Below are 22,955 nucleotides of genomic sequence, written 5' to 3' on the forward strand. Positions count from 1 at the left end.
GCGCCAACAGTTTGGGGTATTGTGCGTGGGGGGGGAAATTTTAAAAAATGATGCACAAGTTGGACGTGGTCATAAATGGGCGCGCAAAAAAAAAAAAAAAAAAGAGAAAAAAAAGAAAAAAGATTTACATCCGCGCAGGTGTATACATGCATACATACACTCCTGCGTGCACAAGTGCATCTGCACTTATGTACAATTTCGTTCGTTCATTTTTGTGAGATGAAACAACTGCCGCGCAAGAGTTTGACTGTCAGAGGTGTACGTCAGAATCTTTCTTTGTCATAGCAGCTTCTACAAATTTTAATAATGTTAACCGTTCGTCGCTTTTAAGCGGCTAATTTGGAAGCATCGCCAGCGAAAAAAAAGGAAGCGCAAATTGTTTTATGCGCCATGTATATGTATATACATTTATATGTAGGCCATTTTGTAAACAAAAACTGATCTTAGGGGGGGAAATGCAACTTGTGTTAAAAACGATAAAAGGACGATCTTGTTAGTTTCTATCCGTACAACCTGAGTGCGATAAAAAAAAAAAAATATATGAAATAGTAGGGCAATAAAATAAATCGTGTTCACGTTCACTATTCAGCAGAGGGCGGTATTGCGAAAATTTATTTTTAAATTTACGTGCACAGCATAAGTGTAGCCATGTATTTTTTTAATTTTCTGTAACTATTTTATTTAAATTTTTTTTTTTTTTTTTAATTTTTCTGCATTCATATTTTCATTTTATTCTCATTTATCTTGATTTTCCCACAAATTGTGCTTCACTTTTTGATTCCTGCTGATTCAGTATATATTTTTTTGTTTTACTGTTTCACATGTGTATATATGTAACGTATGGTTTCACATGAGTACAATTACGCATTTGCATACATGTATGTGAATAAATATCTGTACACATGTATCAACGTTTCGAAATTTTCTTCAAATCGTGTTTAATGTACATTTCTGATTATACATTTTGATGTTAAAAACGCGTAAAAATATTTTTATGGGTACATCTGATTTCTGTACTATGCGACTTGTACTTGCTTTTATTTTACCCCCCAAAAGAAAGGTGTTACAGCTTTTTTTTTTTTTTTTTTTTTAAACATGCCTTGGTGTTTATAAAAAAATTTCGTGCCTGTAGAAAGGAGCATACATTTATACACATATGTAAAATATACGTATCTTTTTTTTTTTACCTATTTTGTTAAAGCGCAAAAAATACGCTTAACATTCTGCGAAAGAGAAGAGTAGCAAGAAAAATATCACCCTTCGGGATTTTTGTGTGGCCATACAAAATACACGGCGAAGGCACATACATAATCGCGTATCCCCGAAATTGCAAAAAGTTCGTGTATGTAAATTTTCACCATAATGATACGAAATAATGAGTTGAATTGCAAACATTTCGATTTATTTTCTTATGAGGATCCCGAATTATGCGAGGAGGAAGATTTGTTTGAGTCTAACCAGGCACCGTGGTTTTACCACCTGACACACTGTAAAAAAAAAAAAAAAAAAGAGAAATAGAAAGAGAAAAGAAAGAGATGCAACTAACTATAATTGAAAAGAAAAAAAAAAAATTGTATGATGTACATGTAAATCGAAGCAACGTGTGCATAAATGCATGGGTAAATACCCCCCCTATAGAATAAGAAATACCGTTGTTGTGAAAATGCGTTATGTGTTCTTTGTGAAATATATGTTGAGGGGGGAAGAACAGCGGCATTTGCTCGTGTTGGCACGTGTATTTGGACATGGCAAAATGAGCGAACTTTTTTACCCTTTTAATTTTTTTTATGTTTCCCATATTTAAATTTTTTTTCTTTTTCCCATACTTTTCTGGTGCCTCCTTCCACAGTGCTAGAATTGAGAAAGGATGACTTTAAAAATATAAAAAGCATCGTGGAAAATGAGAAAAAGAGAGGAATCGAGTACAGTCACATATTAGACATCATAGACTACCAAACGTATAGCGACATCATGCGAAAAATAAATTCCAACATGAGAAATGCCTTATCTGTTTACTTATTTTCATGCAAATATTTTTTAAGTAAATACTCCAAAAACACGGAATCCAACGGGCATGTGCATTTTGTGTTTGTGTTTGGGAACATCACGGCAGATTTGGTAAGAAAAATGGGGAATGAAGCAGATAATTGCACGGATAAATACGCCGCCTCGCCGTTGCAAGACCATTAATGGAGTCACTTTTCACGTATCACTTTTTTTTTCTGCAGGATTCCGTTTGTTCGTCCATCATATATAGCTTTTTTTTGCACATATGGTATTCCTTAAAGAGCAAAACTGCCAAGGAGAAGAATTCAGATGTGCTGAAATTTTTTATCCCCGTGATTAACATTAAGAGGAGTGACATGAAGCTTAAAATTTTGGTAAAAGGAGGCGAAGATCACACGTAGACCATGCGTAGATCATACGTAGACGTGTGGAATTGTAGCTCGGCGTGCACATTTCTACGTTGCGAATTGTGACTTTTTTTTCTCTTATTCTAATGGGTGCAAATTTGGAAGAGAAGAGTAACTACCTATAATGTAATTCTTTTTTTTTTTTTTTTAGATCAATTGGTGGCTGGAAAAATGTGAGATAAACAATCCGGAGGAAATCCTAGTCTTTAATGATGACAAGAATTTGCTAGAAGTAAGACGTGTAGCAGAATGGAGCAACGTGTAGATGGTGTTTTTTTTTTTTTTCTTTTGTCGCCTTATTAAAGCGTTAGCATCCTGTATGATCATTTCGTTGTGCCTCTTCAGTTACGTGCAAATTTGGATCTCTCCCTCCTTCGCAGGTTCTAAAAAACGACCACAAGTACGACATATGCTTCGTTGACTTTAATGACTTTGAGCCGAATAACATGTAGTAAGTACCACGGGGGGAATGTCCCTTCGTTTAATTTATCACTTCGTGTTGAGCAGCGGAGACCTGCGAAGATGTGGCAATATAGCAGCTTTTATGGGCACATGAAAAATGTACATACGTGCATTTGTAAGTGTTGCATTGACGAGGAATCGGCCGCCTATTCCCCTTTTCAGCAACATAAACAACGTGAAATCCATAATTGATCACCATATGCTTAAGGAAGAGGCGAAAAATAAAAGAATAACAAAATCGATTTACCCTATTTATGTGTGCAGCTGCATGGTTATCATAGCCTATTTGGTAAGTTGAAAAGGTGCAAAGAAAGGGCATAGATACGGAACAAAATGAAAGGAACCATGTTTACTCATTTGCCTAAATTTTTCTCCTCACTGCAGTATAAGCATTCGAGCGAATTTCTTGGGATACCTTTCATTAACAAAAATATGATGTGGCTGATATATGGGACTATACTAAGGGGTTATTTAAAAAAAAATGCAAAATGTGACTTAGTTTGTGTGTGAATTGGGTTTTTATGCAAACCGTCCTTTTAGAGCGACTTCGCACATGTTCAGATTGCAAAAGAGTGCATATTTATGTTCGTACAAGTGAATATAAATGTGCATCCTTTTTTTTTTTTTTTACCCCCTTGCAGATTCTAACAATTTCGCAAAAGGGGATTTTGGAAAACGATGGATACAACCGTAATTCATAAGAAACGTGAAATGGGCAATAAGAATGAGCTGTGTAGAATTTAATTTGTCGTTGCCTCATGTGACAAATGGTTAGGAGGGATAAACTCGTACACTCCGTGGAATGATTCCTTTTTTTTTTTTTTTCCTATTTCCATTTTCAGGGACTTGAGCATTTTCTTATCCTTGAAAAGATTTTTTCGAATATCAAACAAAATGGACATATACATTACGTACAGTTTTAACATTATGAGGTTTTCCATAAACTTAAAAAAATTTGTAAGTTGTAGAAAAGAGGAAAAGCCAGAAATTGCGAAATGAGACCTAGTTGTGAAAAGCACTTGTTGTTCATCCATTTAGGATAAAAATAGAACAAAATGAAATGGAAGAGAGCGACATGAAAAGGAAGCACCTTTTATTTAGGATAAGCATCTCTGAATGTTAACGTATGGGCCTTTTTTTTTTTTTTTGCTATGCCTCTCCTCTCTGCAGGGAATAGAAAACCTTTTGTTTGCCGATTACAAAGACTATAATTATGAGCTTTTAAAGAAAAAAATAAAAGTAAAAAAAAAAAAAAAATGAGAATTCCCTATTTGATCTGTTGAGAATGTTTTACTCCACGTTGCAACTTTGTGTAATATTATTATTATTATTTTTTTTATTTTTTTTTTCCTTCAGATGAGAATTGCGTCCATAGATTTTAGCATAGATTTGCTATTTTCCAATGAGGATGTTAACCGTTTGGTTTATAAATTAGTAAGCGCTGAGGAGAATTTGAAGTGGAGGCATAATGACCCCCCAGTTGTATCTAACCACATGTGGCTAGGCGCACTTGTGCGTATAGACATGTGGACTGCTTTGATGCTATTTACAAACATAATTTTGTTACCCTCCTTTTTTTAGCATGAGTTGTGCGCTGAAAACAACTTTTCCATTTTTATATTAATTGGATCCTATTTAAATAATTATAGTAATACAGGAAATGTGCAAAAAGTTGAAATGGGTGTAGAGTGAGGGGGAAATTATCATTTATCTATTTTTTTTTTTGTGTGTGCCTCTTTTTCGTAGGACTGTTTAAAGACATGGGGATCTTCTTCTATAACAATGACGTGAACAAGGATGGTAATCCATGAGGAGGAAATTATCTTTAGTCCTTTGTCTGTCTATTGTTCATAATGACAGCTCTCACAAATTCGTATTTCCTCGTTTCGGCATTTCCTCATTACCTCATTTCCTCTTTTCCACTTTTAAGATTTAATTAACGCCTTGTTTTTGAACAAAGACATAAAACTTTCCAAGAAAGGATGTAAAAACATAACCTGGGGAAATGACTCGAAAATATTTGACACCTTCCAAATTGTAACTAGACCTTTCTTTTTTTCTCATCCTATTGGATTAATATGTGCCCTCTTAACCATCACCACTATTTCGCTTTGCTTATTTTTTTTATTTTTTTTTCCCCCCATTTGCAGAACAATCAGTGCTACTCCCGCAAAAGATTAGAGTATTTTTTATCTGAGTATTTTTTTTCACATGGCTAAAAGTTTGCATATTTTTTTGTATATGTTTTATGCGTTCCTACATTTCGTGTTGCACAATTTTTAATGATTATGCCTTTGGCCTTTTTTTCTGCATATAATCAAAGCCGCAAGAGCTGAAAGAAAAATGAGGAAAATAAAAAAAATGAGAAAAATGAGAAAAATAAGAAAAATGATAAAAAGTATAAAAAAATAAAAAAAAATAAAAAAAAATAAAAAAAACGTTTATTGATTTTTGCGAAAGCGCGAAAGATTTTTTTTTTTTTTTTTTTTTTTTTTTTTTTTATCAACAATTTTTTACGTTTCACCTTAAATGCCACAAGGGTAAATTTCCTTTTTAAAGTAGCCTTATACAAAATTTACGAAAGGGGAAAGAGACAGTCATCGCTACGACTGCCAGGAAAAATGCGTAAATGTTAGAAAATGTACGCTTAGATAATTGTATGAGCATAGGGAAAGAGAGAAAGAAAAATTTAACCACGCGTACGCGCGTACACGTGTAAACGTGTACGCGTGCACATGTCTAAGTAGGCCTATATAAATACCCCCGTAGCAGGGAAGGGGCAGATGCTCCGTCCAAGGTAGACTGCTACTGTAAAGTCAAAAATAATCTTCAAAAGGATAAGTAATTTCTGTAGAGAGAAATCCTCCCATCCCCCCATGTTATAAAACATGGATAAAACTAGCTCAAGCGTGGACATCCCTAATGACATTCCAAAGAAAAAGGACAAGCAGGAAGTTCCTGCTTCGGAATGCACACAAAATGAAATTTTAGAAAAATACGACATTTTTTCAAATGTGTACACCTCAAGCGATAACCTGAGTTTTGTAGATAGCGAGGAAGACACCTCATCTAAAAATTTAGGTTTCTTGGAATTTTTTCTCCTCGATTACACTATGATGAGAAAACTTCTACCCGTTAAAGCAACGACTTTTCCTTTTAGATGTCCACTTGACATGACATATTTTGCCCCCGCATTTTGATTTTCCCACCTACGTGCAGATGACTCGAAAAACAAAAATATTTTGAGCCTAACTGTGCACAACATCGTAAATATATATCCCAACAATGAGAGGAACAGGGAGTTTAAGAAGTACAAGGTTGTCGAACATTTTTAAACGCCCCTTTTTTGAGCGGTCGCACGGGGATATGCAAATATTATATAAGTATATATATGTACACACATGTGTAGTACCACCTTTGGGGGAGGGGCGATTGCACAACTGTGAAAGGCCCCCTTCGCTCTTACCTGCAGCAAAAAAAAATTGAGGAAAAGAGGAAGAAGGAGTACGACGAAGAAAGGGAGATAATCGAACAAAAGAAAAAAATATATGAAGAGAAAAGACAGAAAAAACTGCACATATATAACGTAGAGAAAAAGAAAAAGAAACTAATAGAAAAGGAAAAATATAATAAAGAAAATATAGAGTATAATTATTTAATGATCTCAAACCATTTTGATTATTTAATGCAAAATGGGAAACACAGGGACATTTACTTTTCCTTTCACGATATGTACATTTCCCCCATGAGGCTGTACTACTTTGCCAGTGCAAGTGTGGATCAAATTTACTATTTAGGTAAATGCGCAATGGGGCGACAAAAAGGGAAAAGTCTCTTCAAAAATGGGGGCAGTGGGTATACATATGTCTATTTGTAGGCATGTGTATGTGCACTTTTGTTTGCAATGCACCACCTAAAAATATACTCGGCCCCCTTTTTTTGTCGGCACTTTTAATGTACCCCTCAGATTTATCACGAAAGTGGCTTCCAGACAACTACGTCTCTATCATACTCGAATTGTGCTCACGCAAAAGGGTTAAAATTTTGAATTTGTCCTTCAACAAAATAACCTTCAGGGGGCTAGGACACTTCGCCAAGTTTTTATCGGTAAGGTGGAAGAGGGAAAAAGGAAAAAAAAAAAATAATATAATAAAACAACTCGCCATGTATACTTTACAATGATGCACTGTGAGGGAGGCAAATGCGGACGACTCCGAAAGGGGCGATAAGACCAGCAACGCATCATCTCTTCAAACTACTAATTTGTAGAGGAACAAATCCCTGTTTTGTCTTAACTTGGAAAATAACGACTTAACAAACAAAGGCCAAAATGCCGATGAGCTCAATAAGCTTTTGGAGTCTATAAAAAACAATAAAGGAATAAAAATATTGAATTTGGCTAACACGAATATGAACGAGGTAGCCCTTCTGCGTCTCCCAAAAAAGATGATGAAATTTTCTGCCCAACGTTGTGTTACTGTACGCATATATGTGGGCACAATTTTTCCTAACATTTCAGAGCAATGGGGAGAAGATGTGCGAAATGTTGGAGGCGAATAATTCCATAATCGAAATGAACTTTGAGAATAGCAATTTTAGTAAGTTGTAGCATTGTTGGTTGGCCGTCTGCGAGGGGCATGGACGTAGAAGCGCTTGCCTTTGTTGAGCTTCGCTTGTCCCATTTCGCTAAGTTTCGCTTCGCTTGTCCCATTTGGTGCTTCCTCTCCTCTCAGCGCGGGAGCAAAATTGCCAAATAATTAACTGCCTAATACGGAATAAAAACATATGGCTAAAACAAGCCGAGATAGAAAAGGAAGAAAATGATAAAATGGAAAAGGAGGAAAGCTACATGCACGCGTATCTCATGTCCGTGGAATCGTCCATGTAATGATTGAAATGAGGGGAAATTAAAAAGGCAGAGGAGCAGTGCATTCTTTTTTTTGTCCACACATATGCCCATGGCTGAGGAGCATATCATTGTTCCTACTAAAAACGGTTCAATTAAACCCGTTTGACATGAAGAGAATTGGCCCTTTGTTACTTCTTAACTGCACTCTTGTCCATTTTACGACACGTTTTGCCATTTCACCCCTTCAGAATTGAAATTGAAAATAGGGAAAACCGAAGAAACTTGAATAAAATGGTAAAAAAAGGGGGGACAGTTGAAAGGGGAAAACATCGCACAATTAGCTGCACGAATGTTTTGTTTTTACATACCCCTTTATCTGCACACATTTTCGTAATTCCAAAAAAATGCAGATATACGTTGATATGTGGAGAGAAGAAATAAAACAAAAGGAGTTGAAGGAAGAAGCAATTCTTGAAACCTTGGAGAAGGTACTGCCGTTCATTTTAAAGGCTACTTGTTAGCCATATAGGAGAAGTGGCACTAAGGCATTCGTGTGCACATGTATATGCACATATGTGCGCGCCACTACCAACTGGTTTTCTTTTTTTTTCACATAGGAACATGAGAATAGGATAAAAAATGCGAGGAAGAAAAAAAAGAAAAAGAAGAAGTGAAAGTTTGTTGAGGACCCTTTCATGTACCACTCTTAATAAAAGAGTGATATGGGTGTAGTTGTGCAGAGGAGAAGCTTCCCTAAAAGTGGATAACTTAAAATGGTGATTCTCTCTCTCTCTTTTTTTTTTTTTTTTTGTCTTCTTTCGTAAACAGTTCATGTTGTTTTAATGCAGATTAAACCGAATTTCTCACCGGAGTTGCGCTAACTCGTTAGTAGAACACCTGGAGCGCAAAAATGATCATTCAAATGATGCGCAGTTTGATCTTCCTAGACATATCCGGTCCTAAATTAACTTTCACGTTTAATTATGGACGGTCATTTTTGTGCGTGCCCCAAAGGTTCCCCTTTTTGGTGCACTTGGTTATTTTTATAATTAGGTCATCTCGCAACAACGTTTTAGTTATATTTTAAAAAAAGAAAGGAAAAAAAAAGGGGGGGGGGAGAATTCACGAATGCCTACGTTAATTTATTTTAATGATTTTCAAATTTTTATGAAAATTGAATAAACATATATAGGCAAATGTACACAAACGCATACGTAGGTGCGTACACGCGTGAAGTCGCATACGTGTGCAGCTGCATACGTGTGTGGAGGCACATCCATACGCACAGATTCGACATGCGCAGCGATCCGTAGATACTCAACGATCCGCAGATGAGCAACGATTCACACACGCGCAAAAGCACGCGCACCCATGCAACACATGCATTCATATAGTATACATTCACAAATGAAATCGCCCCACGTATAATCTTCCTTCTTTTTTAAAATAAATTCATGCAAAATACATATGATACTTAAAATCTCATGGATATGACTCCAACATAAATATGTGACAAGGGAAAACTGAAACAATGGAAAAAAAGCAAAAGGAAAGACGCAGGAAGGGGGGCGCGAAATGAAAGCCTTTATGAGCACAAAAGTACTTTGTGTATTCAGACAATTAATTACACATAATTTAATGAATTAAACTTTTAATGATGACAATATCTATATATGTACACTCGCATATTGCATGAAACGATACATACACATACGTTTCAAAGATATGTTAAAATATAATATTTATTCATTTATGTAATTTCTTTTTTTTTTTTTTTTTTTTTTTTATGTCATTTTAACAGCAAAGGGTTACTCATGAAAATACCAAATATATAATATTACACATACCCAATTTTAATATTCCCATTACAATATGGTTTTATTCAAATTGTCTTAGGCAATATAGGTATTGACAATACTTGCTGCTAAGTAACAAAAAATAATTTGTTGAAAACATAACTCACGCATATGATGATATGATGGCTGTGGGTTACGTTTGCACTAAAAAAAAAAAAAAAAAAATAACAAAATAAAATAAATATTATACTAACATATACAAACTGAAAAAAATGGAGCCCTCCTTGGTTTGAAATATTCGTATGAAGAAATATTCATGTGGTATTTTTCTTATTACAGTTGGGTGATATTTATTGGTGGATTTACTTTATTTTTTTTTTTTTTTTTTGGAATAAGAAAAATAAGAATTGGTCTCCAATTTTAAGCTAACATTTCGGACGAATGTAACCTGCTCACAAAACATGACTTCAGTCGTAATTTTGAATAATGTTGTTTGCAATTAAATACTCCTTTTGGTCATCATACATTTTAAACCTCTCTTCTGCGTATAGGAAAAAATCAAATTCGTTGTAACTTTTGGTTTGATACCCTCTAATGATGGACCAAAATCCCCATAGCAAATGGGCACCCAACGCTTGAACCTCCACTGCCTCTAATATTTGATCAATTATTTTGGGGCTTGGTACGACAAGAGATTTGTCCAGATAATTTGATAAATATGCAGTGATAAACAATTTCCTATTTTCATAGGAAATGTATTTTTTCTTATCAATTACAAAAAAGGGATAATTACTTACAGAATAATCTATGGATGTTTCGATGAAAAAGTTGGCTATATCTGTTGCGAGAAAATTAAAGCCAGAGTATTCAAAATCAATTAGGCGTAAACACTTATTGGTGTTAATAATGTTGTTTTCTTGTAGGTCATTATGGCAGAAAACGATAGCATTCGCCAAATTGTCTGACTTGGAGTACACACTCATAAATTTAATAAACTTCTCAGATTCTTTGATATATTTATGAATATCACGCTTGTATTTTTCTATATTTTTATATTTGTAGAGCTGATTTTTCCACTTTTCCATCATTTTAAAGATACACGGTGTTCTATCCCAGTGTTCAGGTAGATGGCGTTTTCGACTTAGGGTATGAAATTTACCCAACACATTTGCAATACCAATTAATATGGTTGGGTTTTTTAAATCATCAATTCGGAGAGGATCTCCATAAAGCCACTCCTCTATGCGCCCCCCACTAAATGTGTTTAGCAACTGGGGAGCTATTTTATATTTGCTCATAGTTTTGTACACTTCAAATTCGGAGATTGTATTGTACAACTCGTCAACGTGTTTTCCATAGATCCTAAATAAAACGCGCCTCCTTATGGAGTGATAATTGTTTGCTGTTTCTTCTTTTAGGCCCACTTCAAATAACTGGTTGGTTAATCCACTTAGTATCTGCTTAACCCTTAAATTGTCTTCGGTAAAATGGTGCCACTCTGGTACCTTTTCTAGGCATATCTTTTTAATATATAACGGATCCGTTAGATCCGAAAATTCTTGGGCACACAATGGTATGTCGTTTTTTTTATTAATTTCTTGTAAAGGAAATGGATTTTTGGATATTTCTATTTCCTGATTTAGCTGAATAGTGCTATACATTTTTAGGTCTTCAGGACAACAGACGGTTCCATTTTTGGTCGCTTTCAAATTTCCATTGTTCGCATTTTCAACATTTGATAAATTATTTTTATCATTTTTAATATTTTCATATGTCCTGCTGATACTTTCCATTTTCGCTTGTTGGCTGTAGTGCGTTATTCTTTGGATTTTGTTTCTTTTTCTTCTCAAGTGTATTGAAATGTGAAGGGAGTGCAAGAAGCGCGCATATATGGGGTTCATATAAAACATGCGCGTGACGCGTGCAAATAAGGGGTTCAAATGAAGGGTGGGTGTAAGGCATAGACGAAAATTAGTAGCTATCACGCGTGGTTGTAACGAGTGGCTATAACGAGTGGCTATAACGAGCGGTTACAACGAGTGACTACAACGAGTGGCTACAACGAGTGGCTATATCGCGCTGTTTAATTGCGCTGTTTAATTGCGCTGTTTAATTGCGCCGTTTAATCGCGCTGTTTAATCGCGTTGCTTAATCACGCCGCTACAACGCGTGCAAACGGTTACGCTATTTTCGAACGACGTTTTACAGATGTTGCGTTTTCAAAAATCCCCGAACTAAATTATGGAATTTTTAAGTGCACAAGCACACGCGTAAGCACATATAAACAAATAATAAAATAGCGAGCTATGTATACACATATGTTTATGTAAGCAGATTTTATAAATTCACAAATGTTTTTCAATCAGCCCCTCAACGATATATAGACTTTTACTTTTGCGTTAAATTCTTTTAAATCGTTTTTAACGTAAAAAGTTAAAAAACTAAAATGAAATACACATATATGTTGTGAAATCCACAAAGTGCAACATTTGGAAATAGATTTAATTCAAAATACAATTTCCCAAATGTCGAAAAAAAAAGGATTTTTTTTTTTTGGCACTGACCATGCGAGGTGCAAGAATAATGCCCTAATGTTGCAATTATATAAATTGTCAACGGGTGGAGGTATATATTTTTTGTTCGTGCTATTTTATTGCCCTAAAGTTTTACAGTTAAGTCGTTTTACAGTTTTGACGCTTTGCAGCTTTGACGCTTTACAGCTTCGACGCTTTACAGCTTTGACGCTTTGCAGCTTTGACGTTTTATAGTTTTACTGCTTTGTTGATTTATCGCTTTACTGCTTTGCCCGTTCACTACTTTGTTGGTTTGCTGCCTTATCGCTTTCTTATTTTTCTCTTTTGAAAAATGTCAGTTGCGCGCTGTGTGTATCTTTGAGTAACCGTTCAGAAGAACTTTCCTTTGTGATGTGTTTTACTTTTTATCTTTTGTAAAACAAGTTTTCAAATGTGGAAAATAGCACCTTGCCATAACACAAAACAAATATTTGTTGGGGGGGGGATATCGGTCAAATAATGTTTTATTTAACCTTTTGTTTATTGCTTTAATCCTTATATTTGTTTCAAAGCACAATAGATAATTCCGTGCTTGATTCAAAAAAAAAAAAATCTTAGTACTCTCTCATAATATATTTGCTTTTATCCCAATTAGGAACAAAAACACGAAAGGTGTACTAAAATGATGATTATTTATAAATCAAATTAACCACATACAAGTATCACTGAAAGTATAATTCTATGAATACATCTAACGGTATAATTAAAATGTATTACGCTTTTATTTTTAAAAAATTACATGGAAAAAACAGAAAATAATATAATAAAATGAAATACGCAAAAAAAAAAAAGAAGTATAAAGTATAAGGCATTTCAGAGTGATCGTAATACTCTGGTTTTCACGCAGTTATACTCATACTAAGGCTAACATTAAAATGTAAGTTTTTTATGTAACTGTTTCTTACAGATAAATTATGTATAAACGTATGGAATAAATTTTTTATAATTTAAAACTTAACGCGCTTTAGTATAAACGATAATAAAATATATCAAATATTGTTCTGTAACAATTCTGTTAAGTTGAACAAAACTTTTATTTTTGCATATTAATTTGTGCTGTTTTCAGATTGTAAATTTTTTGGCAAAAAGCATGATCGCATGGTATAAAATAATATATACAAAGGGACGTGTTTCATATTCCCGCATACGTATGTATATACGTATACATAATAAAAAAAAATCACATGGCATATGTTAAAATGAGCAGCAAAATGCCCGCAGTAAAAATGAAAAAGGCCTACATATAAGTATAAATTATGGATGCATAAATATATATATAAATATATATATGCATATGTATACTTGCGTTTACATTCGCAAGCGTGAATAAAACACTCTGAGTCAGAGTATAAGCTGGCATAAAAAAAGGGTTATAAAAGTGAGGGAAAAAGCAATATTTGTAAAGGCGCGCAGTTAACGCGACAGGGGAAAACAAATTTGCTTAAATATGCGAGAGAATTATTTCCATAAAATTGAATATTGGTTAAAGCACGTGCTTGCGCGATTTCGCGATTGTGCGATGGCGCGGCTGTGCGATTGTGCGATTACGCGACTGTGCGAGTTTGGCAAAAATTAACGTAACTAATAATTATAGTAAAATTCGTTTAATCAAAATTATGGTTTGGCAAAATTTTTTTTTTCCAATTTTAAAATTAAAAATGCGAAAAAAATTAAACATGGACATTTGGCACATGAATTTTTGAGTATATAATTTTAATATATATAATTACTACGCAAAAAATTAAAAAAAAAATATATAATTTTTTTTGTTTAAAAAAGAGCTGCGATGTGCTTTTAAAAATGTTTCATATAAAATAAAGATCAAAATTATATATAAAATTATGTTTGGTGTTATTCTACGCATCAGTTTTGTATAGTGACAAAAAGTGTATAGGAATGCAATTCCAAAGGGGGGAAAACTTTAAACGATAAAACAAATTCGCAATTGCGGCAGAAAGATTTTACCGTTAATTAAATTTTTACGTTTCAATTGGTACATTATACATTTGTGGTGACCCATGCGGAAATGATTTTTTTGGATGAAATGTGTTTTTATGCGTAAAATTTAAGCGAACGGGGGAAACGCGCACGAATCGAGCTGTTTGTGATTTAATGTGAAGAATTAATCTCATATGTATAAACGCGCGCATGTGTAAATAGAGGTATATTTGTTCACGAAGCTGTTTATGATTTCCCGTACGAGGAAATTACATATAACGGATGAATTATTTGTCAAAAAATTAAATGGCAGACGTTTTGAGAAAACGCAAACTGGACGTATATGTAATTAATTGCGCTTCATCGATTTGGAAAAGCAAATGAAAGGGTGAGCAGTTCGCGCAGTCATCAATTTTGCAAACAAAGGAGGAACAATCGCTCGTTATATGTCTGGTGTGTGTTGAAATGTATTACACAGTTCTATCTGTATACATATATACATACATATATATGTACATATATATATGTGCATGTACGGAACGCAGGAATTTATGACGAATTTGAGTTTTTCGTTTAAATTTTTTTTTGCGTGTTTTACGTACCCCTCGAATGTTTTTTCAGAAGATAAAAATATTGTTCATAATTGAGTCACTGGATTAAAATTTGTTGCGCAGTGTAGATGGCGTTTTAATTATATACACATGTGTATGTGTACAATCTGGAGGGTCTTTGGATTTTTTTTTTTTTTTAAAGTCCAAACGGATGGAAAAAGAGAGCAATTCGGAAAAAGGATGAACAAATGTGGAGATAATGGGCACAAGCGTTAAACTGAGGTTGCCAAAATAATCAATTTTTTTTTTTATTTTTAGTATGTGCGCAATTAATTATTTTGGACAGTTATTCCTTTTACATAGGCCCGTAAAAGACTGTGCACGGGAATAAGTTGTGGCTTTACAAAAATTGCTTTTTTTAGAGCATACTATTTTGCCATGTCGTTCACGTTATTTGCGCGAAACGTGCGTCATATGCAATTTTTAGTCCACATTTGAAAAAGAATAATTAGTAATACGCGGAAAATTGTCATAATTGGGGCATGGCGTGTGACGCGTTATTAAATGTACGTATGTGCAAAGTAAATACATATTACTCCTGCGTTTTATGATGAATTTTCGTCCGGAAAATTTACCAAAGGTGTATTCGCCAAAGGTCACGATATTGAAGCTCCTCCCACACGGAGAAACATTTAACACGTTTTGAAATGAAAATTTTTTTGTTAATTTTTCTTCACAAATGGGTTCGCCATTTTAATTGTTTCACGTGGGAACGTTTGCACATAAAGAAAAATGGGGTTTACAACGTGTTTTCATTAAAAACACGTGTTTGGAAATTATGATCTTTCTCCGATGTTGCTGTAATATTCATTGTACATGCCTGTCCGGATTTATTTTTTAAAAAAGTATATTAAGAGCGTTATTTCTGTTAAGAAAATAATTCTTACGTTTTAGTAATCTCTTACATCGCGCGAAAAATATTTGGTTGAAAAAAAAGAAAAAAAATGTGTATATTATTGCTCACACCTTTTTTGTTAAGTATTCACTGGCTTGTAATAAGCTAAGTGCCTTCCATTTGGAAAAATTACATGAGAAAATAGCGATGTATGTGTTTTATTCCCACTTTTGCGAATGTACGTACATTCTTTCTTAAACATCACTAAGGCATTGGCATTGGGGGAACGTGTACAAAAATAAATTTTTAAGCGCCACAAAGGGGTTTATTACACAGCGCATGGGTTTATACTACTGTTTCGTTAAGAGAGAGAAACAAAATAACCTCTTTCGTAATGTCCAAGGTGAGACCATCAACGGAAATGAGAACGTTCAACTGTTTGTTTTCTTCATTTTTACATATAAATGGTTAAAGCATTTACGTGAGCATTTTAAAATTGTGAATTTAGCCGTTTTTTAAAAAAAAAGAAGCTTAATGTTTGAAAATTATCCATAAATGCAACGCAACATTTACAAAAATGTGAATGAATTCAGCGTAGGGTTCGAGTGATGACATGCAAAGCGGAAAAAAAAAGAAAAAAGAAATAAAGAGCAAAGCACACAATATAAAAGCCACTTTCGCATTCAACAGTTTTGATGTTATTTGTAAAAAATGTCGTTTTAAATTTATTTGCGAAAGTGTAAACGTGCTTTATAATTTCATTTTGCTTACCTTTTCGTAGGGCAATGCCTTCAAATAAAATGCTGCGAAATGTGAGCAGCAAGACTATTAAAACAGGTTATTCCATTCATTCTGGTGTGTTTATTTTGCGTTTTTTTTTATTCATCAGTCTGTGCACTTTTCAAAGGACAATAAGAAATTTGTTCGTTTTTTTACGCTTTATTTTTGTGCGATCTTTGCCGAAAAAATGTTGCGAGATCTTATTAATGTTCCGCAAATGCAACAAACATTTTTTTTTTTTTTTTTTCCTTATGAAAGACGCATTTTTTAAAAAGTGGAAGTAATTAAATTAGCTTGATTAAACTTGTTTAAGCTGATTTGCCTGAATAGCAAAGGCATGTTGCTATGTGGCGTATTTTAAAATTTGAGTTATGCGGTTGGGTTATGCGATACAGTTATGCCGTTGAGTTATGTGGTTTTTAAAAAAAGGTATCGCGCATGTGGTTCTATTCAGCGTTATGCGATAAGCGCGTGTTTTATAAGAGGTTAATCCTCCCTTGTTCCGCGCCAATGTGGTTTCAGCACATATGCCACTTTATGTGGTCCCACGGCAGCTCAGCCTGTGGCAATAAGTCGCCGTTATAAAAGCATACCATTATTGAGCTTTGTAGATTTAGACATATTCCCCGTTCCATAATTTTAGCCACAAGCTTGGAAAAGTGATCGAAATGGTGATTTTGTATATAGGGGGTGAATAAGCAAAAGGGATAAGTTTAAGTGAATAGAAAATCCAACATAGCATAGTGGCAACCGAGGTTGTTCCTTTTTCCTACGCAGTGTATACATACATGTGTATGACCACAATGCTGGTTAAAAGAATACAAACATAGAACATGAAATGTAATTACGCTTTAAATAGGTGGGGAACAATACGCATTTTAAAAATGGCAAGTGGTTTTATAAAACATTACGCGCATGCAGCAGGTTTTATAAATTTAATGCGCAAACATGAGCTGAATTGTTAACATTTTTTAAACCAGAACAAAAAAAAAAAATGTGTTTTGAATAATATGTATTTTGAATAAAATATATTTTTTTGCATCTCTTTCTTTTTGTTTAAAAGTATATGCAACGAAAAAATGTAACTATTTCTATATCATTTTTTCTGTCATTACAACGTTCATTCATTTTTGTGAATATGCATTTTGATCACTAGTTTTGTTCTCATTTTTTCACGTTGCTTAAATTTTTTTTTTTTTAATCTTTGTATTTTAAAGCATTACAACTGAAACTGCCGCGGCATTCAGTCGTGTCAAGTTTGTTTTTATATGTTCATTTTAATTTTTTTTACCACTATATGAGTTGGTGCCTTTTTTCCTTTTTTATTTCGAATGACACATTTTTGTGCGTTAATACAACATCGATGGGTTTTGTGTGTTTGAAATTTAAAAGCATATGTAAGGTTCAAGTTTTTATACACCATTGTATTCATTTAATAAGAGAAAATATTAACGCAAACCGTTGTATATGTCAAGTTTAAAAAAAAAAAATATAGCAGTGAAAGGAGTTGCAATTTATTTTTGTTCTATCTTCAGCAAAAGGATAAGAAGCGAATTTTACGCTGTTAAGCGGCACAAAAAATTGAAAAAAAAAGTTTCATTTACCAAAATTATAGACTTCATGTATGTAGGACTCTTTTTATCGAGAAGAAAGAAGCAATATTTAGCTTAATTTTTGATTTATTCTTTCATGTACACTTGGGGGGCAAATTATGTTGGACACAAACAGAATAATCGAAGTGTGCTATCAGATACGTTCCATTATGAAGATAATTAAAATGTATAGATCCATTTGTATTTTATTAATAATATATTTGTCAAGAATGATATCGCATAGCCCAAATTCGTTCGATACAATATTGCATATTTCGCTAGATAACCGAAATGACTATATGCCTAGAACAAATGGAAGAAATCTTGCACAAAGAAGCCCTTCAAGACAAGCATTAAAACGCGCTCATGATTGCTCACTTACAGATGATGAAATTTTAAAACTTTTTCACCTAATACATGTAGAAGCAATAGCTGCAGGTGATATAATAACTGCCATGCTTTTACGTTTGGATGAAGAAACAGGTCGTGTAGATGTTGAAGGGTTAGTTAGGGACAAGCTACGTAGACGTATACGAATGGAAATGCCATATTTCCCCGCAGATAAAGTAGTAACTATGCAGGCTAGGTTAACCGAACTCGTTGAAGACATAGTCGGAATTAGTCCGTTAAATAAAGATATAATTTTTCACAAGTTCGAAGCCTATAAGGTAGAATTAGACGAAACTGTAGACATACTGCGGTTTGTTGCAAGACAACGAACAGAAGAGGGCATATATGAAATTTTAAACAATTTGCAACTTATAGGAGAATTACTAGCAGTTCGATTGAGAAGTAACGATATTGTAGTAAATGAAAATACATCAGCCAGTATGGTACTTCGAATAAGGAGAAGAATTTTGGACATTCTTGAATTTCATCATGACATGCCATCCCAAGCAAATAGTAACTGAAGAAGTGAAGATCGACGCGATTTGTCCTGCACCCCCTGATTTTCCCTTCACCCCGTGATTTTCCATAATTTGAAAAACGGTTACATTTGTGCTTACTGTGACCTGTGTGACATTTCGAAGCAAATTGTGTTAAAAAATTGGTAACTAATTATGCAACAAAGGGGCACTCGGGGAAGACACCGATATCTGGTTTGTACTATAAATGCAGGGCAGTTATTTGACCCCCTCCTGGTAAGTGACTTAGGTTAACAAATATATAGCACGCAATATTAATGTTACGCAATCGGATTAGCATATAAGGTGTAAAGAGTAGGAAAAAATGGCATAAAGAAGCTAGTATCATCACCGATGTTTGATAAGCTGTGCCCTCTATTTGGAATGATAACGCCCTTAATTTGTTTGCACGAAGTGGAAGCTTACATGGTTAAACATATGAAACTGATTTAAGAGAACGCGATTCCGGTTTGTGCAGGTTTAGGAAATATTTGTGCGTTAATTTGTCAGAAAAAAGTGGACATAGAAACAGTTCCGTAAAAATGCGCATATTTGGTATTTGCATATGAATCAAATTAATGATATGAAGAAATAAGTCAAGGGCAACGGAAAAATAAGCTTATGCTCATATATGTTTGTGCGAAGTTTGTTACCTTTTTTTGCCAAAAGAGGGAAAAAAACCTATCACTAAGTGTGCTATCATTTGGACGGCCTACATCGAGCTTTCAAGTGAACAGTTCGCCTTTCAAGGATGATCAACGTTTCGCACATGTGGTGATGTACTTTTGCTATACATTTCTGAAGGTTTGCAGGCCCCGATGGTACACTCCCCCGTACCATTGTATGCTTCATATTATAAATTTCAAGAGCATCATAATACATGTCTTATCATATATACATTCTTCACCTCACTTTAGAAGAATGACAATTTTGATTTTATTGTATTTCCGTATGGTTGCCTTGTTGCGCCATTGTAGTTGTATCTGGTTGAACGTCCGCACTATTGCAGTCCCACTACATCATCATTACAGTGGGGACATTTACAAATCTTAGAAAAAATGTAATGAGGAAAAATAATATACAGAGGTAGTACGAATAATATGTGTACATATCATGTGTGTACGTAGCGGGAAGCATATTTACCAATTTTGTGGAATAACCTTTTCGCCGTTTATCGAGTATTATTTTAATTAAACATATTTGTTTTAAGGGTAAGGGTTTTAAGACCTCAAATGATAAATCCACTTTTGGAAAAAAAAAAAAATTGATAATTACTATAACACGAAAAAAAATAGACTAAAATGGGTATATGTATGTGAATGCATAGAGATACACATATTTACCAATTCGACAGGTAGTCTATGCTTAATTATTTTCCATCCTGATATGCCATCTTTCACAGGACGAGTGGACAAAATAGTAATACAGTTAAAAGATTTGTTCCTTTTGGGTAACATCAAAAAATAAACTTGCCCTCATTTTGTGCTATCTTATAAAACATGATGTACAAATGGGAATTCCCATTTTAATCTATTCACAAGTACAATTTTAAGTAGCTCATTGCAATTTAGGTTTTCAGTAAATATAATACTACATCAGTTCATTACGTGCATAAATGGGTGCATTTTCTGATCGGTGTGTTTGTATTTTTATCCTTCCGTAACTCACAGATATTCTTACATCTAAAATATTATAATTGGTGATTCCACGGTGGGATGCAAAACGTAACGTTGAGAAATAAGCTGCTTATGTAGTATCACCATTTGTGGTCACTCTTGGTTTTCTTGTTGTTATCACCAGGTTGTAAGTTTCATGGAAGTTTTCGTTTGCTATCGAATGGATTTTATTTCTTGTGCTACTTGGCATGATGTATAAAATAAATTATACTTCCTTCCTCCACAATTTGTACAACCCGTTAGTCTGTGCTAATTTATTTGGCGGTGTTACATATTTCCCACATTTTAGTAGCTAATTGGTTTGATCATTCTTGCAGAAAGGTGGAAAATCTGTCACCTATCCATCCATTAAATTGATCTTTTTTCGCGTGTTAACTGTGCTTCTACTTTGTCATTATAATGCAGTTTATGCCTTCAATAATTCCGGCCTTATGGATGTAATTGGTGTAATTGATGAAATGGGGGTATTTTTTTTCACCAAAAATGACAAATAAAGGTCAGATAAGTATCCTCCACTTAATTTGTGTTTACATTTCTGGAATATAGTGGAAAGTCCATCTAAAAATGTCACTCACATGTAGATACCTTTTATGTAATTTTCTTCACAAGTCCCAACGCACGATTATTCTGCTACATGTACTGGTACCGTTACAGTTTGTCTTTATATTTTAGTGCATACACTTGTTACATTTTATTTTATAGCTGATTCCTTTGTCAAGATTTACATAATCAAAAAATTGGATCGTGTTATTGGTGCAGTCACAAATTTGATTACCTGTATTTGTTTCCATTTTGTTGTTCCGCATTTGTTATTCCAAGTGATAATACCTTTTATACCACAAAAATGCACTCATTTTTATGCAATTATCTATTGTTCATCTAAAAATTTTCTCGATAAGGAACACAAAAAATGTAGAACATCACATTTAAGGAATCGTACAATGATAGTGAATTTCAAATGGTGACTATCAAGACATTTGCACAATGACAACCAAGAAGGAGAAGAAAGCATAAATTCTGTGGTAATACATTGCGACGTGATGCCTCCATCTATGATGCATATCGTAACGTTTTGAAAGTAAAAACAGTAAAGTTTGTCAATCTAATGGAGAACACGGCAATTTGGTCGTAGGCAACGATTTTTTTACACCTTGCTTTTTTTGTAGAATAGTTTTCGAAAGAATCACAGAAGAGAAAGGAGATAGCAATGCTCTCTAGGAGAGTTTCCTTAAAATATTTTTGCAGGCGTTTTTAAGTATAATGTAGATATACAAATGAGGGAACGATTTGGCATTTCAAGAAAAAAAGGCACCTAAAAAATTTGCGCACTAATATCCTATCACTTTGAAGGGTCATATATAATATACACGAAATTTTCAGTTTTAAAGTGCAGTCATATGATCCTTCAATGTTGTATAAATGCTTTTTGTATAATTAACTATTTACATGAATCTCCACCCGGTATGTCACATGCGTAGGAGAAACCTATTCTTATAGAACACCTATGCTTCTTTTTTTTGGTTTATATATTTATGAAGAAATGAGTAAATTTATGAGAGTTTTTTTCTTTTTATACCACTTTGTAGTATACATACACATTTAGCTGCAAATGTACACTTATATATAAATATGAGAACGCTTTATTTTTAGGAAAAATAATTCAGAAATGGATAATTATGTAAACATTTTCATCTTTGGGATGAACACTTTTATTTTTACCTGTCATTTTGAAAATTTTGATTTTTGTTTTTGAAGCAATGGCTCATTTGTTACTGCTTGGTCAAGCAGTTTTGATCTATTTTGGGGCTATTTATCGTCGTAAATTTACACCTTTGAAAAGATTCATATAAAATAAGTTCGTGCATGTTTATAGCATGTATAAATGTAGTAACTATCAATCGTGTATACGTTAATTATGCGAGCCAATCACTTAATAATAATGTTAATGGACATATAGAAACAGATCAGCTGCTTTTAACGTTATATCCACATTTATGTGTTAATGAGTAAATATTTTATGCAGTAAACTTAACGATTTATCAACAGTAAAGTATTTATTTATTGTTCTATAGAGAAAATCATTTCTAGTATTATACGATCTTTATGTTTTCTATTAAACATTTGGAAATATTTTATTTTTTATTACATTAGGGTGATTTCCCCCTCTGGTTCATATTGTTAAATAAAATATGACTCACTAAGATGATTTAAAATGAGTTTTGTTTTTTATGTGAGTCGGATATATAAATATTTCAAAATTATTTTCGAAATGTTTTACTACACTATTATATGGATTCATTCGTATAGCTGTCTTATTTTTATCATATCATTGTATATTTTATCATCACAGTACCGCAGAGTTTCCATTCATTTTAACGTTGGTGATCTACTGTTTTATTTTGAACTTGTCTGTTTCTGATTACTGCGTATTGTTTTTATTATTTTATTTTATTGCTTTGACGGTCATTATTTTCCAGTACATATATAAGAATAAAAGAATGATATGTTTTTCTTAACTTAGAAA

General features: G+C 33.6%; 4 protein-coding genes across 4 annotated transcripts; 3 read left to right on the forward strand and 1 right to left on the reverse strand.

Annotated features, from left to right (window-relative positions):
* Positions 1 to 1,362: 1,362 nt before the first annotated feature.
* Positions 1,363 to 5,095, forward strand: PVX_086330 (exopolyphosphatase, putative; the record flags this gene model as incomplete). The annotated part of the gene is made up of 15 exons (XM_001616878.1): positions 1,363 to 1,489; positions 1,850 to 2,118; positions 2,229 to 2,381; positions 2,566 to 2,646; positions 2,795 to 2,865; positions 3,039 to 3,165; positions 3,261 to 3,378; positions 3,518 to 3,566; positions 3,719 to 3,833; positions 4,047 to 4,115; positions 4,233 to 4,310; positions 4,458 to 4,524; positions 4,623 to 4,676; positions 4,807 to 4,913; positions 5,027 to 5,095. 15 exons carry the CDS (start codon positions 1,363 to 1,365, stop codon positions 5,093 to 5,095), a joined length of 1,554 nt encoding a protein of 517 aa, XP_001616928.1.
* A 483-nt stretch (positions 5,096 to 5,578) lies between these two features.
* Positions 5,579 to 8,399, forward strand: PVX_086335 (hypothetical protein, conserved; the record flags this gene model as incomplete). The annotated part of the gene is made up of 10 exons (XM_001616879.1): positions 5,579 to 5,957; positions 6,096 to 6,193; positions 6,349 to 6,673; positions 6,844 to 6,983; positions 7,146 to 7,295; positions 7,396 to 7,474; positions 7,610 to 7,760; positions 7,974 to 8,019; positions 8,136 to 8,213; positions 8,343 to 8,399. The coding sequence occupies exons 1-10, from the start codon at positions 5,765 to 5,767 to the stop codon at positions 8,397 to 8,399; spliced, it is 1,317 nt and encodes a 438-aa protein (XP_001616929.1). The 5' UTR covers positions 5,579 to 5,764.
* A 1,511-nt stretch (positions 8,400 to 9,910) lies between these two features.
* PVX_086340 (choline kinase, putative) lies at positions 9,911 to 11,314 on the reverse strand (the record flags this gene model as incomplete). The annotated part of the gene is made up of 1 exon (XM_001616880.1): positions 9,911 to 11,314. One exon carries the CDS (start codon positions 11,312 to 11,314, stop codon positions 9,989 to 9,991), a length of 1,326 nt encoding a protein of 441 aa, XP_001616930.1. The 3' UTR covers positions 9,911 to 9,988.
* A 6,655-nt stretch (positions 11,315 to 17,969) lies between these two features.
* On the forward strand, positions 17,970 to 18,761 carry PVX_086345 (hypothetical protein, conserved; the record flags this gene model as incomplete). Its single annotated transcript, XM_001616881.1, has 1 exon — positions 17,970 to 18,761. The coding sequence occupies one exon, from the start codon at positions 17,970 to 17,972 to the stop codon at positions 18,759 to 18,761; it is 792 nt and encodes a 263-aa protein (XP_001616931.1).
* Positions 18,762 to 22,955: the final 4,194 nt, after the last annotated feature.

Source organism: Plasmodium vivax, chromosome 13, assembly GCF_000002415.2.
Source record: "Plasmodium vivax chromosome 13, whole genome shotgun sequence".
Taxonomy (NCBI): domain Eukaryota; phylum Apicomplexa; class Aconoidasida; order Haemosporida; family Plasmodiidae; genus Plasmodium; species Plasmodium vivax.